Genomic DNA, 18,713 nt, shown 5'->3' on the forward strand with positions numbered 1-18,713 from the left:
ACTCACAAACACAAAGCCAGCTGGTCTGATACAGTCACAATACTTCACTGTTTGTATTTGCCTGAGCAGCAGCAGAATGCAGGCAATGTCCCACTTTGGGAGCTGCTACAACAGAGATGGATGTTAAAACATGCATGTCCCTCATGCACCATAATCATTAATGCATGAGGGATGCATGCAACTGGCCTTTGATTAGTCACGAAGAGGAAGCTGACAAACATGTGATGGCTTCCAATGTGCAAAATAGAGAGATCAGAGTCCAAACAGGCTATGAGGGGTCATAAATCTCATGTCTTGTTTAAAGAAATGTATCTCAGCTTGGATGACAGCTGCTCAGCGGTAACCTTAATGCTTTTGCTTCTGTATAACTGCACAGCATTTTTCTGGGAATAATTGCATAAAAAGTTAGAGCTCTGAAAATCCAATAATCATATTTATATTAATTTTGCATGCTAATGTAACTGCAAAGTCACTGACATATACAGAATGTATCCCAGATCACACGGCAAGGGGCAGGGGGACATCCTGGACAGGCTGCCAGTCTATAAGTCACATGTGTGAGTACTGTAAATAATAAAGTTGGAGCCATTCTGCTGCACAGCGTACTAGATGAGAATATTTCTAAATTATCTTTTTTGCACTGATATCGTTCCATATCAGGCAATCTGCTGCCTCCATATTTGCAAGAGGCCAATATCAGCTGATAATATCGGTCTGGTTATAATTACATCTATAAAAACCGAAGGCTTTGTATCTCTTTTTAAACAGAGAGTGCAAAAATGCATTAACTGTTGCACTGCTTTGCAAGTTCATATTGCATCATGTTAACTCAACAAGGACCAAAACTATAATGAGAGTATTAGCAAGTAAAAGTAACACCCAGTGCAGTATTTATATAAGCTAACTCTATTCAGATACTAATGATTTGCTTGTTATAGTAATTATTGCTGCAAGACCATACCAGAACATCTGTATTGATTTAGTCTCTGGGAGAGCAAAGAGAGGGAGGGAGAGGCTCACAATCTGGAATTCGACTTCGAGAGCGAGGCAACAATCTGTTGATGGTTATTTTGGTAATTGTCCACAATTGATGTAAAAACACAGCGTGCGTTGCAGAAGATTCTAAATGATAGTTTCTGTTGCTCGGGCGGTCAGTGAAAATGGGCAGTCGCAATAAAAATGCATATAGAGCATCTAATAATCTGAGTTCTCAAAGAAAAGTGGACAGCTGGTGAGAGAAGACAAGACACCCAGCCACACAGTTTACACTTAATTGCTGGAGTGAATTGTTCTTGGCAGCCAAAAGTAAAGATGTGATATGTGATACACAGTTAAATAAAAGATTTAACACCTGACAAACATTAAAATATGATTGTCTTCAAATTGTATTTGTACAGTTGTTGTGCATGTTTATAAATGCTTGCTGATGCTGCTGGATATAGTTAGTTATGTTTTTCACTGTCAGGTACAAACAAGGGCCCAATCCAGATGGATTTATTTAAAAAAAAAAAATGACAAAGGAGCCAAAATGGAGGGACTACTTAAAGTGCAGTTAAGATCAGAATCTGACTTAATGCTGTTTGTTTAGCATAAATTTTAAAGAACAGCTACAATCCAACCCAGATCGTTGAAGCAAGTTGTTTCCTAAATATCAGTTTAGCTAAACCCACACTTTGGTGATTTGGTTTATTATCCCACACTTGGTTCTTTGGTAGTAGGCAGGCTCATAATTATAAGGATGTGGTCTCTAATTCATCAATGTATCAAAACTGCTGTCAGGATCCGTATTTTTGTCCTCCTATTCTTTAACTTTACCCAGGTTGGCCACATTTCCTTTAGTGACATCAGGACTAAGTTGTATTTTCTGGGTTGTGTATAAAACAACAATTTTTTCTTACACAGTTTTTTTAGTTGTCATCCACGATCTTAAAATTTGTAATGATTATTACCCAAGTGGTTGCCACAGTGGATGGAGCCACATTTAGGATGTGGCATAGATTTTATGCCAGGGCTTGGGACTGACACTAGCTTGTGACCCTTGAGGCTGGGGTTGCATCTCCTTCCTGTCTCAAACCAGAGATCTTTCATGTGTAAGGCAAATGTGTTAATCGCTATACCATTGAACCGCTGTCTTAAGATTTGTACTGATAATCAGTCCAAAAGACATTACATTTGCCACTTGGCTGGTGCTGTCAGCCTGATAATGTTCAAACTCTGGTTTACAAATATTACACAGCAGTCATATAATAAAAAGATCCTCAGCATGTGTTTTAATAGGTGAAAAGCAGAACAAAGCAAGGTGATCAACACATTTATACGTGGGGTACTCCAGCGTGCCCTTGCTTTCCTATCATTGCTTCTCTAATGAGACTTTGGTGGAGATATCGGTGTAAATCTGCAGTGCCTTGCTGGTCAGTCCAGCCTGACCTCACTTCATTCTCAGTTGAATTAAGGAAATCTTTTTCTTCATAACTGTGGATATGGATAAAGAAAACACACTAATTATGGAAACATCCTCATCTAGGGCAAGACTGCATGACCTTGTACTAATGAATATATATGAAAAGAGTATGGCTGCTGCAGCTCACACCATCTGATGAGTGAGGATCAAAACACTGATCCCTTTGACATTTCAAAGCATGACCCCTGACTCCAGCTAACAAAACTTTCCTTTCAGAGCACTCTACCACCAAATACAGTGTCAAAAATAGCTACTGGATACAAAATATTAGCATACAGAACTCTCTATTTTACATACAGATGGGACAATATTACAGAGAATAAATTTAAAAAATCCTCAATCACATTTACTCATTAATTTAGCCGCTTTTTTTCTGAATTACATAAATCTATGCATTCATTCAAAAATTGACCGACCCTGCTGTCAAAACCACTGCACCAAACCAAAATCCAATACATTCACATCAGCACTTCAAACAAAACTGAGATTTTATGATGTCACCTAGGCACCCTGGTCAATTAAACACCTCCCACTACAGTTGGCATCACTCAAAAGGCTCATTAACCCTTCTGACCAACCACCAGTCACAATCAGAAAAACATCCCGTCACATTGGCCAATCCCTACATGGGCAACGCAGGTCAACACCCACACAAGTGACAGGAAATTGAATTGCTAGAGAAAATGTGCTCTGTCTGAGCACTTGAAAGACATTTGTTTATTCACAGCTGGTCGCGCAGCCAGGCAGACTTTATTGGCTTAAAAATAAGAAGCAAAGGTGATGCCTAATACAATTTTACAAAGTGCAAATCACTCCCTTTTTGTATATCACTGATGTATGTGAGAAATATGAGGTAAATATTCATAGATTCTTAACAGTAAGCTGGAGTGTGGTTGAATAAATTGACTCTCACCAATGAGCTGAATCACAGAACGCAGACTGTATATCTATTGCAGATTTCCCAAAGTATATATCCCAAATACAACACATTTGGATCTTTAAATCAATGTGGCGTTTACTCAGTGTACAACCACGCCTTATAAAACAAAATGGGAGCAGCGATACATCGCTGAAGCGTCTTTGTGTGCTTGTTTTTTTAGACCACTAGTCTTAATCTACCGAGTTGATCTTCCGGTTCCCGGGGGATTATAAAATGTCGGCAAACCTCTAAATATTTGAGGCAATCAACAACTCAACATGCATTTGGCGTTAGAATGCAAGAATGTGAAAACACACAAACGAACGGATAAAAAGGAGTGAAATATGAAGAGAAATAAGGGGATCGGAGCTGTGCCCATTTTGGGGGTGTAAAATATGGAGAAGTGTGGATCATTGGGGGAGCTGCTCTGCCTGGGGGAACAGATGAAGGGAGGACACTCTGCCAAGATCTCTCCACTGAAGGGGGAGCTGAGGGACTGGAGCTCTATGGGAGAAAGAGTGTGTGCCTCGCATGCTGCTCTCCTCAATCTCGGTCTCACACGCCTGCATTGACACGTCCCAGGCTCTCTGCAGCAGAGGGAAATTGCTGCTGACAGGGCCTTGCAAACTTTCACAGCCATTTAGAAAGACTTACTCCCACACTTTTGTCACAGGCATTTATTGCACAAGATACATGATATGAAAAATTAACATTTTTCAAACTTGGCATCCTTTTTTTGAACCAAGTTAGGCTTAAAAACCATTCATAATTTTTCAGCCTTACGATCGGCCCCAGTGCAGATGTAAACACTAGACATGCCAAGTGAGACCTTGAGATTATGAAAATGCACAATTTTCAAGAAAAAAAAAAAAAAAGCAGCCACACACTACTTCATAAATTTGTACCCCATGAGTTTCTAATCCAATAACAAACACGGCCTATGTCACCATCACCAAAACACAAGTTTTTTTTCCCCTTAAAGCACAGTTTACTGGAGTCTTAGTGTACCTGTATGTCCACGACCAACCAGTGCCTCCAGTAAGCAGATGTTTGCTTGCTGCGGCTTGGAGCGTCAGGATCAACCATCACCAGCACGTACGTCTTTTTCTGCAAACAGAAGGGGATTCATATATTATTTTATTTAACGCAGACAAAGTGTTTACCACAGTGCCACACACAGTGCGATCGGGCCAGAGGCAGTTTCAGCAGCAGCAGCAGTACCTGATCCCTTCTGCTTTATAAACAGCCATGTGCCGTTTGCACATTACGTTGCCCAAGGCTTGACAACAAAAGTTCGTTTAAATACTCAAAAACACACACTTTACTTTCCAAGCTTTACATTATTCTATTTAATGCTGTGTGAATTTTTTTTATTCTATTCATAAAATTGGTGATTTCATGAAGCGCACAAAGCCAGAAGGCTGGGTTTTCCTCCGTATTAACAGTCTTACTTTAGCTGCCAAGGTTAAAATGCTCAACGTATGAAGAAAACTGTCCTAAAAAGGCAATAATACACATTGGAATACAGTAGCTGTGCTAATCACAAACTTATTCTTCCAGCAAGTAAGCTCTGCTCCTTCACAGTTATTCTTAAAACTTCAAATCATTACTGTGACATCAACAAAATGACAACATTTTGGATCCGATACCAAATCCTCTCGTTAACATATTCACAGTAACTTTCTGCCACTTACCAAGTATCTTTATACCCCTCAATCTGTCAATGGATAAAGTGAGAGAAAAAGCATCTTAACTAACACTTGATCACAGTTATTGGACGTTGACTTGGCGGCTTAATTGCCGGAAAATCTTCATTCTGTCTGTCCCTAAAAGTTAGAGAATTATGAGAGCAGATTGAATTATTGCGAGAGCACATTTGTCATCCCTGGTCCAGTGCCCAAAATCTGCCAGACCATATGATGGGCTTTTTTTATTTTGTTCACTTCCTCTACAAACAGAGACATTAATCGAGGCTGTTTCAATCCTCACTGTCCTCTTACTGTATATCGTGCTTCCTACACAGGCAATACCATAATGGTATCAGCTTTAATACATAGAGAACAGATGCATCGTTTCTTACATTCTCACGCCGGCTGCCAAACAACGCTGTTGGAAAAGTCACTGCAGGAAAACATTTTCCATGTAAACATAAATCTTACATTTCTGTTTGTTGTGTCCTATCAATACATTCGTGCAGGCCTGTGAAAATTATCCTAAGCCGATGTACTTGAATGAGATAAAGAAGTAGTCATGTATTTTTCTGCAGATGCTCATTTTCAGAAGGATTCTCTGCCTACCTGACAAGCAGTAATAAGCGTAAACAACTAAGCCTAATAATAGGATAATACTGTAGTCTCAGTGATAGTGCCTGCAGGTAACATCCAGACACACCAGCAACAATAGAGCCTCCTCCACAGCCTGTCAAAAGTGACTCTATATCAGTGACCCCCCCGGGCAGCTTACCAACCATGACCTGTTGCCTTCTCAAGAGTTGTAATCCTCATTTGTACATATTTGCTACCAGGCAAAGAAACTGTGATAATGTAGTTACACTAGTCAGACCCTGATGCATTCAGAAATAACATGGCTTCAAACAACAGACACACACATGCACACAAACACACACATGAACACAATGACTAAAAGGGAATTTACGCATTTAAATTAAAAAATGACCTCCAGTCACAATTACCATTGAAAGAAATTGCACTTCATTGGATATTTCACGAAGGTTACCATGGATGGAAATACACCGTATGGGACAGGTTTAGTCTACAGAATGCCAAATTTAGAACACTGAGAACATTTCACATTAATTTCCAACCGTAACAACAAAAACATTGCCTATTTATGGTGGGCACTGAATTTCAATGATTTCAGCACATATTTATTACTTGAATTTCTACCTGTAAGAATCTGTCGAGTCCAGCTGGCATGGGCAGTAAATAATACAAGAAGCTCCCTCCATGCTTGCACTTCACACATTGTGGCATGTACCCTTCTCTCTTACGAGGACATTTTTTTTTTTCTCCATCTGTCAAAATCCACATTAATTACGCACAGATATGTGCGAAAGACTCCAGGGAAAAACAGATGCATATTCTGCCATCTGAAATCATTTATCAGTGCTCGAACAAACTAAATGTATATCAAAACATGTTTTAACAGGGCTAATTCTCATAGCTGTACACTGGAAAGCAGGCATTTTCAAAAATGTGTTGGAGTTCCTTATTAGTATTAATCACTAATAATATCTGAGCCGAGGTGATAAATTTAAATTCTCTTTTACAATGTTCATTCATTGTCTATATTTTGGAGAACGCACACATCTGCAAAGACTTTAAATAGTCTTAATATTAGACTTTCAGCCTCTTTCATATACTTAATAGAGATTCTCACCTTTTTAAAAAGGTGAGAGATCAGCAACCCACTCGGTTTTTCTTTGCAATGGCTGCAGGACTTTAAAAATGTCACAATATTCTCAGAGCTTAAGAAAGGAGAAGTGAAATCTGAAGAGGTGTTGGCCACAGACCACAGAGCCCCATCAGACCATTATACAGGAGGAGATGCGAAGGCCCTGGGTGCAAGCTGGAGGCGGGAAAAGATTGAGCTTGCATTCTCTTGGGATTAACCTCCCACTGCCTGCTGTGATCACAGCAAAATGGCCCACTGAGACCACACCTTGGATGCCAGGCGGACGCAACAGACCCTGAAGTGTACTGGACATTTCTTTAATAACTACTGGTCAGTGGTAGAAAGGAAAGGGGAGGTGCTCTTCATATACGAATTCTACACCTCATCGTGATTATATGTAACAGAAGTGCAGGTGAAATTTTTCCTAATTACATTTATGCCAATAGTGTCAAATGAATACAGCATTTGCAAAAAAAGACAGTAAAGAACAAAGGCGAGGAGAACCAGTGTCTCTGAGGATGTAAACTACCGTATTACCTTTGAGTGAACTCTGCTGGGGATGATAATCAGAAGGATGGGTAATCGCTGCTCTCGTAGAGCCTGCCTGGGCTATCGAGCCCAATTCTGCTAACTGATGACATCACATAGGGCGAGAGTCAGTTAGCGAGAGGGAAGGAGGGAGGAAGGAGAGGCCCCTCTGTGAGTTTACAAGTTCATGCTTTATCCCTGACCCAATACCAAACCGTGTCATCCATGCAGCTGCCTATTAATACATCCTTCACTTTATCCTCCCAGCTCTTCATTTCCTTCAGCCTCTGCGCCCAGAACCTACAATGTTTCATTAAATGGTCAACTGTGCTCACTGCTCGACCCAGAGCAAAGCAATGCATCGATCCCAAATCCTTGTTTAAGTAGCAAAAACACTTGAACTCATTTGGTAATTAACAGGTATCTGTGTTGTGATTAAGAGACGGTGATGGCTTAACAAGCATCGACTGCAGCTTAGAGCAGGGTGCAAAGATCAATCTGTAAATACAGAAAAAATAGGAACTATAGAACACGACTGTGGAAGGAAATTCATCAGACGATAGAGAAAATGAGTCTCGACTACATCAGCAGTTTTGTTGTTTTTGTAACCAAACATCGTTAAAAGAATTTTACACATAAACAAAAGTATAGAAAATGATATCAAAGAAATCACAGATAAAAGTTGAGTGGACTTTTACATTAGGAACCGAGAGACAATGTCTCCTTTTAGAATCATGATAGCAGGGGGAGGGGCAGATGAGTGAATGATGGGGAAGGTTAACAGTGGTAAGAGTGTTGGAGTCGGAAGATGAGGTTCATACTGGTGACGAAAAGGTCAGAGGTCAGCCAGGCAGCAGTAATTGGATCCTTACCAGAAAGAAGGGGGACATACACCCAAAGATTAGATGGAAAAGGGATGCTGTGGCCCCTCACCTAGAGGTCACAGACCTTACAGGTAAGGAGGCCCTCATTATCATTAATAGCAGCCCATCCCCCACCGCTCATCGGCAGAAGCTTGGGAACCTCATTTTCCTCACCGCCAGCAGCATTTTAAAACCTTCTTCATAGTCAGCCATAGAGAGCACGCTGGTAATCTGCACCACAGGAATTGGGCGAGAGACAAAGAACATCAAACGGTATATTTTTTTTTGTAGTGATTAAACGGTCTTGTCATGTCTACAAAGACTGCAGGACCACTTTTACAGTTCACTTAAGGGAATGAGGTTATTGAGCTGTATTATGGGAAATGTAGTATCCGGCCCTTTTTTTTTTTTATTTTAAATATACAAATAGTATATGTTCTTTATGTGCCCCAAAATATCTGCTCTTGAAACACAGCGCCTGCCAGCATGACAGTTAGTCTGGAGACTTGTGTTGGGCTCAATTTTTGCACAATTTAGTACTTGAGACTTAAGCAGTTTAAGCTTAAATGTAAATTTACTGTTTAATAGTAACAACTGAAAGAAAAAAGTTAAAGTTTTGTGTCCATCATTACACAAGCCTATGTGCTACTTTGTAAATCTCATCTTTTAATTATTAATAACAAATTACCAAATTCAGAGTCTACTTTTATGTTACTTCCTATTCCTTTCTACAGTGGATTATGGGCTGAACATGGTTCTCTGCTGGCAGTGGGTTAGCAGCCCGTAGGGAGCTACAGACTGCCCGTCTACCTGCAGAGAGCATCTGTTTCCAGATGAAGGCAGTGTCCAAAGTATGTAGTCCAACCAGTCTGAGGGGTACTCTTGCTAGTGCTGCTGCTGGTACATCAGCCAGTGAAGAAAGATCTAACATGATGTGAAACAGAGAGTTAAAAACTATGGTCAGTGTCCACTGCAGCCACTGTTTGTGCTTTTCAATCTATATTGTTTGATCTTTGATGTTTTTTTTCATGCTTATCCCATTCCTGGTGAACTCTGATGTCAGTCCCTTCCCTGCTCCAGTCCAGTTTGTCTACCAGTCAGAATTCGGCCTATACAAATTAAAACTACATGCTGTTGGACTGCACAAGAACACATGCATAGTTTGAAACCCCCACTCCATAGGCTCCCTGTAGGCAAATACCAACGCAAACGGACACAACTGCAGTACCATAAGACAAGCACATTCAGCATCACCGTCATTACTGACATGACATCATGATGTGGCCATGGGGCCATCATCTGTTAAAAACATAGGGTTCTTCATAAAACAGTGAGTGGCCACTTCCTTAAGGCTAACTGAAGAACGTGCAAAACACTGTTAATTAATCCGTTCAGTTCCATTTTATTTATATAGCACCTCAAGGCACTTTAAATTATAAGGTAAAGACCCTACAATAATACAGAGAAAACCACAACAATCGGACTACCCCCCACCCCCATCCCTCAGCGACAGCGGGGAGGAAAAACCCCCTTTTAACAGGGAGAAACCTCTGGCAGAACCAGACTCAGGGAGGTGAAAGTCATCTGTCTGGTTGGGAGTGAGGGGTGGGAGACAGGGCAGAAGAAACACTGTTGACAAGAGGCAGAGTTTAATAATAACTAGTGATAAAATGCAGAGTGAAAAGAGGTGAGTGAAGAAGAAATGCTCATTGCATCATGGGAAGCCCCCAGCAGCCTAGGCCTATTGCAGCGTAACTAAGCATAACTAAGGGAAGTTTCAGGGACACCTGATCCAGCCCTAACTAGAATCAGTGTGTCAAATCAACTCCTGACCTCCTTTTCTGCCTTACTAAAGCTTGTGGTGAAATGTCACAGCACTGTGTCTGGTTTTAAGGTGACCCCCCTCACATGTGCTGGCATTAAACGAGAAGCAGTGGTGTTTTTAAAATAAACAAATAGATAAACTATCCTAGAAGTTTATCACTTATGTTTTTGAATTGCTACTCATGTGCTTTGAATATTCTACTTGGCTATAACAAAACAATAAATATGAATTCTATGACTCACAGTTGAAATTGACCTTTAAATGCAAACTTTCGCTTCTATTTAAAAATTGTTTGGTAATTTTGACTTGACATGATTTGCACCCACTAAAGCATCATTAATATTTTTTAAAAGGTGGACTGCGGAGTTTCCACTGAACAAACAATATATGTTGACATTTAGTAGCTCAACAAACTTTTTTTGATTTCTATTTTTAGAAAACATCTGCACAACTGTTGAAGATATTTAAAATATTTAAATTCACGCTCCGTTTATATCCATGACTCCTCACTTGTTTTTTGATTGGAGAATTCAGAGCACGACGCAAAACAAAAAGAGAAAACCACTTTTAAAAATACTGCTCTATACCACTGCACGAGGTCATAAAACCCACACGGTTCTTTTCAGGTTATGTCTAAACATAACCTTAAAAAACCCAAGACCTTTGTGTGTCTAAACACACAAAGGTCTTGGTTCAGTTTAGGAAAATTTTAAGGTCACGGCTAAATACTTTACAGGAGTATGAATTGAATTTCTCGGATACAGAACTGACAACAAGGGCTAAAATTTTGTTTCAGCTTCCTGTGCTTTGATTTAATGCTTCTTTTTTGGATGTGTCTCTCTATATGTCCCCAAATGTACGAAAAGCACACTGTAAATGCAGATATTACGGACCCGCACATGCACACGGGGGTCCATGAGCTTAAATTAGTCTTTTGTAACTTAAACTAACAAATATCTTAGAAAGAGAAAGTCAACAATACATAAACTCAGCGCTTTGCCACTATTGAGTGCTGACACTATTATAAACTCTGATATTGGTTATTATTTTAGATTCCACATTGTTTATTGGCACAAATAAAGAATGCAAAGAGAATACCAATAGTTCTCAGTGTGTTCTTAAATGCCTCACACAGTGCGGGCTGCTCACTACCTCCAAACCTTCCTATTTTTAACTCAGCCTCCTCCCACACAGGAATGGAGTGTGAAGTGGCTTATAAATCCACACTTCGAGGAGCCACATGGTCAAAGGAAAGTCACATGTGGTTACAAACGCAAATTCGAGGCCTAAAGACAACACAGCTACTAGATCCCCACTAGGTAGCTGAACAGATGAGTGAGCGAGCTATGAGGAGGTTGCAGTTCAAGGGGAATCAGAGTGCATACGAAACACAAGTTTACATAATTGCATAATCATCTTTTCTGTTTGAACATACAAATATGCAAATGTGGTATATTTGAATCAAATTGACACATGACAGAAGGCATGATGAGACAATGCAATATTATTCGTACTATAGCTTATAGTCCACATAATAAATGTTACTATTTTGTGTCTTTTTCACTTAAAAAGTCCTGAACAATACGCATTATTTTAGCCCCCCAAACCACAAACAAGCAGCTCTTCCATAAACTCTGAAAATATTTAAATTCAGCCTGTCCTGAACTTTGTTTATAAAGCCTTGTACTTCTGGTGTGAACTTTGTAACTACTATGAAGCCATAGCTAACAGTAAGATGGTTCACAGTCTGATTGAAGCTTGAGGGGGTGAAGGAATTAGTAGCAGCCTAGGGAACCATTTCTGCATTTCTCTCAACACTGAAGACTTCTTTCACCGCACCATGCTTGCGAACACAGCCGTGCTCATGTTAAGCTTATTAGTCACCCTGGATGCGATCTTGCTAGCTGAGGCTTTCAACACTTTCTACTGGTGGTTTTACACACATACACCTACTCAGTGTCATGAAAGCATTTCTGCAAATGCACATGCTCAGACACAGTGACAAACACTAACAGGTATTCTGAAGAAACATGGGGCCAGGTGCTTGGATATGAGCATGAGATCCAACTAGTGCTAAATGAGGCAAGAGGGAAATATTTCTGTCATGTAGTTTGGCTGCCAAGAACACAGCGCAGTCAGACGGGGCAAATTACCTCACTGGACTCATATCCATAATTAATCTGTCAAGCATGTCGCACACTGAGAGTCAGATCTATTTTACCAGCAAGTGCACCCTGAGAAAGTTAAAGGTGAGCACGCTGTAATTATTTCTCCTGGATTTGGAAATCTAAATCAAGTACTTAAAGGTAATTGGAGGACGAAATGAAAAACAATGACAAACTATTTTGGATTAGCTTATAGTGAAAATGCAACAGCAAGTTTACACACGTGATGTGAGATTTCAATTCTATAAACAATTCAAAATTCATAATCTTTATTCAAACAACATAATCCAGGTCATCATTTTATTCATCTGAATGACACCAATTCTTCCATTTTTATGTTTTGGTTTATTTATTTATTTTTTGGTGGTGGTGGTGGGGCCTTAGTAAAAACATCCATTAATATTATTGTTTTTGTCTGCCTTCTTCTAATGCCACACATTTAAATTCTTAAGAGGGATTATAATCGCACTTCATGGTGCTAAAATAAATGTAAGGGTTACAACAGTTACACTTCATGATGAACCATCATGCAGCAGATAAGAGTCTGAAGATGTTGGGAAACATGCTGCCATGAAGGGAGACTAGTTGTAAGCACTCTGACACCCATTCCTATTTGGCCATCGGAGCTGTTAAAGGTGTCAGGGCTGTTCACAGGCACTGCATGTTTCACCAGCCAAGATGGCTTCCACATTTTTTCTATCATGATTAATTATGGTTTCTGATGGTAGTACAGTGAGAAAGTGTAAATTATTCCCACATTTCCTTGTGCCCTCCGTTCAGTCACTGTTGTGTAGGAAGATGCTATTGACGCCATTCATGGATGGCGACCAAAAGGCATCTACATGGGGTGGCAAACTCTTGTGCCTATTAAGGGGTGGAAGTGGTGGTGGTGGTGGTGGTGGGGGTACTTGGCGTGTGGGCTGAACCTGGTCCAGACTGCCAGTTGACAAGGCCGGATTTTCCAGTATGGAAGAGTCTTGTTTCAGTGGGCGAAGCTGGGTGTTGGGAGACTGGGAGACAGGACTGCCCAGGGCTTGGAAGCTTGAAACTGAATATTTCAAACAGACAAGCACCGTCTGTGTTCCAGTGTCACCAGCCCACCCGTCTGACAATCAGGTCCATGTCATCATGGGCTGTGAGTAACTCAGGGAGTGTTCATATCACCTTAGAAGATACAGCGATTTCAGACGTCAGCGCACTCAGAGGCAGAAATGGCATGAAATGATATATAGCACAACGTATGGAAGCCACAAAGTACAGTAAAAATGTTCACCTACAGGCAAAGCATTAAAAACATGAACAGCAAAGCTTGGTGAAATGCGTCCACAATGCTGCGCTTTGCTTTGAATCCTTAAGAAAATGCACAATATAGTCTTCAAACACACACACACGCACACGCACACACACACACACTGTGCACCCAGCACAGAAAATCCTTAGTTTTGGAGAACTGGTTGAAATAAAATAATTCGTCTGACAGATCATTTTGTGCATGTTGATATATTTAGTGCTGTCAGAGAGGACATCACAGAGAATGGCACTTACATCACAATGCAAAAACTGTTATCAGAGGAGGTACAGGTTTATGGTTCAAGGGCTCGTCCATTCATAGAGAACAAGCTCAGCCTCTCTGCCTGACACACTGATAAAGACAGCACAAATAAAACAGCTCCACAGCTCCATCTTTGCCTCTCCCCAAGGGAATAATATATCACCCATCTGAATGTGGCACATATTGAATCATTTCCAGCGTTGATGATTCATTTGAATAAATCAGCCTTTTTTATTTTGCCAACTTGAACTGATAGTGAAATAAGGAAAACTGAAGTAACATTGTTAGATGTGAGCAAGGACAGGTGTTAATGTTCTATAGGACTGGTAATCCTAATCCCCTTTCAAGCAACAATTAATGACTACAGCAATAATCTCCGCATATATGTTCCTGCAATTCCTTTTTAACTGTCAACCATAACCTGCCTAGCTCACATAGACAAAATCCAGGGGGATATGTCGCTGCAGGCAGATAGGATCTTATCCTGGATTTGCATAGATAAATGCACAGCAATAACTCATGGGGGGACAGATATGGTTTTGACCTGTGATATGTTATCCATCTGACCATGCACTACTGACAAAACCTGCTCTCAGGAGTTTTCAAAAATGGCTGAGCTACAAAAAGAAGTCCACATGCTATCTGCATTAATGCTTAACAAATTCCAAATATTTAAAGTGAAAAAAAAAAAATTAAATATGGAAGCTTCCCAAACAAAAACTTTCAATGTCTTCCACGAAAAGCTACGGATACACAGGATCAGCCTATCGGCAAATATGAAAAATCAGCAGCTTGTGCAATGAAAGGGTTATATCCGTATTCAAGCTAAGAGACATACTCTAACATACACAGACACAAATCCTGTTGAGCTGAGCTGAGCAGAGATACCCTACCAGCCCTCCAAGGCACAATTAGGATTTCACGGGGGGAAGAAATCTACATTCCTGCACACATGAAAAAAGTCCTTTCTCCCTCCCCACAACAATATCAACTTTTTACTCAAGGAAAAACCTGAAGCACCACTCGATAGGATTTGGACAAAGAAATAAAAAACAAAGCCAGAAAAAAAAAATCTAAATTTAAGCTGCAGTTGTTAAAGAAAAAATATTATGGTTGAGGAAAATCCAGTCCTAAGCCTCCCAGTTCCAATCAATTTCTTCTATTCTGTGTGCTGTGAAAAGAAGCTACCACTCATAGTTTGTTTGAAGTGGAGCTTTGCTACGTTCAACAGCGTTTGTATGGACACCCTCAGTGCATGATTTTAACACCTGTCAGACATTTAGTCCAAGCACAAGAGGTCAAGTACCCGCCAGTGTTAATAAGAGAAGAGATAAAGCAAACAATACATTTCATTTCCACAGGCCACAATCCTAATAAGTGCACACATTTACAGGAACACAGCATAGTTAAGTCATTAGGGCAGCAGTATACAGCCTGTTCTCTGTAAGAGTTGCCCCTTTCCTGTCCAGTAATATCTGTCAGTAAACTACGTTAAAATGATTCTGTTTAGTAAGCAGCAAATGCATTTCCTGAAAACTATATTTTACATGTTAAATTAAAAATACAGTTCTTTGTTTGAAAAATAATATTCAAAAAGGAAAAAGAAAAGTCAATGGTCTAATCTAGATCATTAGTTTCATTGCAAATTATTGGCTATTTATCCAGGTGACAACAGCATTACACTGTTTCCATGCATGTATTATATAATCTGGGCTTGAACTTGGTAGATAAATCAAATCTCTACATAAATGCAGTCAGTTTAAGAAATCAGATTGAATGATTAGTCGAATGATTAATTGGTGCATCATTATTGTCTCAAACTGAATCAGCCACTAGTTTCACAAATTAGTACTTTAAGTTATTTTTCAACCCACACTACTCAAGACTCTGTTTTTAGTCGAGAGGATTTGTTGCACTCATCTAGCCGATGCTTAGTTGTGTTATTACGGGTGTATTACTACACCTTTAACAATTTTTTTTTTTGTATTTATAGTGTAAATAAAATATTTCTGCAGCAATCAAACCAAAGTTAGTGAATGATCGGTGATATAAAGCGAGGCGGTGAGTAACCTACTGAGTATACATTATATGGAACATTACAAAAAAGCAAACCAAAGCCAGATCAGCCTTACCGTGAAGTAGAGTTCAATTAACACACTCAATGTCCTGATGTCCTGGCGTGTTATTACAATATGTTATTGACTTGCTTGTGTCATTACATGCCATGTATTTGTGACAAATGACACCACTGACCATTTCATGTGCCATGTAACACTGTAAAATGACACACAAAAAGGTGAAAACACATACACTATGAGTGACCAGCCTTTTATATGCAACCCTATGGTATCAGGCACAATAAAAGGTGAACAGAGAAGACACTTAAAAGGTTTTGTGGTCAAAGTTTAGCATTCCTAACGCCTCGTTTCAAAAGTAGTAAAGTGTTGTGAAAAAGCTCCTTTGCACCCTTGCATGTTCCTTAGTTTCTGGCAACACTTACATGCTTCAGATCATCAAACAAATTTTAATATTGGTCAAAGATAACCAGAGTGAATTAAAAAAAAATGCAGTTTTTGAATTATGATTTCATTTACTGAGGGACAAAAGCTTTCCAAGCCTACCTGGCCCTACGTGAAAAAGTAGTCCCCTGCTTTGTTAAATCATGAATTAACCGTGATTAACCACATTTTTTGGAAAGCTGAGTTCAATTTCACAAGCTACACCCAAGCCTGTTTACCGCCAGACAGAATGATTGTTGCCTTCACTAGGTAGCAAAAATAGCAGCTGGTTACAAAAACCTCTCTCTATTTAAAAAAATAATACATACACATTTATCCATGAATTAAACAATTTCTTAAGAGGCAAATGTCTAAGCATGTCTACGAAAAAAAAAAAAAAAAACATTGACCAGCATGTCACACTTAACTTTGACAGACATTAAGCCAAATACCATGATGACAATGAATGGTCAAACACTTCAGCTACAATGAATCTCTCCAAATCTAAACCTACAGCTCTCCTGATGAGATATGGCAAGACCAATGCCCTGAAGCACATCCATAGAGCATTATGCCAAGTAAAGACATTAGCAATACTCGAGTTTGACCAGGACCTTTTAGCTGCCCGGCTTGTAAAGTGGTGTTTTAAGGAAAAAAACACATTTTAACTGTCACAACTGATTCTCAGATTTGTGTCGCGTCTGAAGAAAAGGTTAAGCACATCATCTATCTGAAAATGCCCAAATCTGCAGTCAGGCATAAACTTGGCACCCAGATATATCATGCCATCACTGCGCTTCAGTTTTCTCATTATCCATACCTCTTATGACATTCACAGAAAGAAACAAAGCATCCTGCCAACACCTACTCTGTGAGAGAGCTCTTTCAGTTCAGCTCAAAAGCTGAGAGCTCCAAACCTCCACACCACAGTGTGGGCAGTGCTGGCAGAGCCATGTGCCTAAGAACACTGACTGAGTGCAACAGTTGGACTAATAACAGAACAAAAAAGAAAAAAAGAGAAAGTAAAATGGACGCACAGCGGGGACAGCCACAGCTCCACAGATGAGAAGCGGGTCGACTTCTGCCCACCTCCCTCTTATTCAGGAGCGGAAGGTGTCCACAATGCCTCTGAGGTCTTAGTGCCATGAGGGGCGGTGAGCTTGCAGCTTCAGCCACTTCAGGGTAAAGCAAATCACTTTAATATGTTAAGAAGATTAAGCTGGATAAATGTCTAGATACATTTTTTGAAAAGCCACATAAATCTCTAGTGTTTTTATTTGGGGAGGGGCGGTATGTGAGTCAGTTGAGACGATCAACACAAACCCACCAAAACGCAACGCCATTGGCTGGAAAAAATTGGGCTTATTTGAGATTTTGCATTTTAAGCTTCTTGAATCTAAGACCATCCCACCTCTTTCTTATTATTTTTAACACCAACCTTTGGGACAACAAAACTAGGGGGGGAAAGGAAAAGAAAAAAAAAAACACTGGTCACAGTTTCATGTGCTCTCTCGGCTTAGACTCTGTCATCTTATCGTGCTTATGCTGATTTTATAGCTTTAATTGCGCAGGTCAATGTTTTTCTTGAGAATGTTAATCTGCTGAAAGAATGCAGGAAAGTGCGCAATGAAAAAAAAAAATGGCAACAACAAAAGGTTAAAGTTCAAGTTGTTTAAAATGAAAATCGCTGAAGGCCTTTTCAGGATGAGTTTTCAGGTAAATCATTAAAGTCAAATTAATTAATTGAAGCGAGTGTATTCTAAATGTGGGATGGATGACTGACTTTCTTTGCTATCTTAAGAATTAGCAGTCTGAGGGTGTCCGCCTGTCAGCTCGCTGTGTTAGAAACCGAGTGTGAAAATGAAAGGGAGAAATGGAACAAATAATGTAAAGGGATTAACAAATCATTTGCATACCATTTTCTCTGCTTCCAAACTACAGGATAAGGAAATTGACAAGGAAGGCAGTTTTATCATTCCCTCAGATCAATCAACACACCAGTGGACCTGACTGCAACGACAACGAGCAGCCCTTTAGTGCCAACAGCAAAGTCTCATCTAACTTACCTTAAAAGCAGAGAAAAGGGACCGAAAGTGTAACTAAACAAGTTGGAAGAATCGGCAAACACTGGAAGAACATTCTCAAAAAAACTTAAACAGAGTCTGTCTTTGAAAAGATACTTTGCCTGTGCCAAACATGTATTAACCTGTTTTTTTTTTTTTCTTACACTCTGTCTCCCCATCCCGAGTTAAGACAATAAGACCACTGGGGAGATGAAGGGGATGGCATTATGGAGAGTTAAGCATTATGAGCAGCCCTGAAGCTGTTCTTAAAGAAGGTGAATCAGAGGATTGGGACACAACTGTAACTAAACCCTGTGCCGGACCACAAATGAGAAGCACAAAACATTTTGGGCAAAAAGCCACTAAGCCAAGCATCTGGGTCTTAAGTAAACTTCACTTGATCACATATAACTTTTTGATTACTT

General features: G+C 39.8%; 1 protein-coding gene across 1 annotated transcript in view; it reads right to left on the minus strand.

The window, feature by feature from the left end:
* Positions 1-18,713, minus strand: part of pebp4 (phosphatidylethanolamine binding protein 4) — a 53,656-nt gene that overhangs the window by 25,053 nt on the left and 9,890 nt on the right. Inside the window, exon 4 of the mRNA XM_030738249.1 lies at positions 4,389-4,487. Coding sequence (XP_030594109.1) covers positions 4,389-4,487 — 99 coding nt within the window. The remainder of the gene's footprint in view (positions 1-4,388; positions 4,488-18,713) is intronic.

The sequence above is a fragment of the Archocentrus centrarchus genome, chromosome 9 (assembly GCF_007364275.1).
Source record: "Archocentrus centrarchus isolate MPI-CPG fArcCen1 chromosome 9, fArcCen1, whole genome shotgun sequence".
Lineage (NCBI taxonomy): Eukaryota > Metazoa > Chordata > Actinopteri > Cichliformes > Cichlidae > Archocentrus > Archocentrus centrarchus.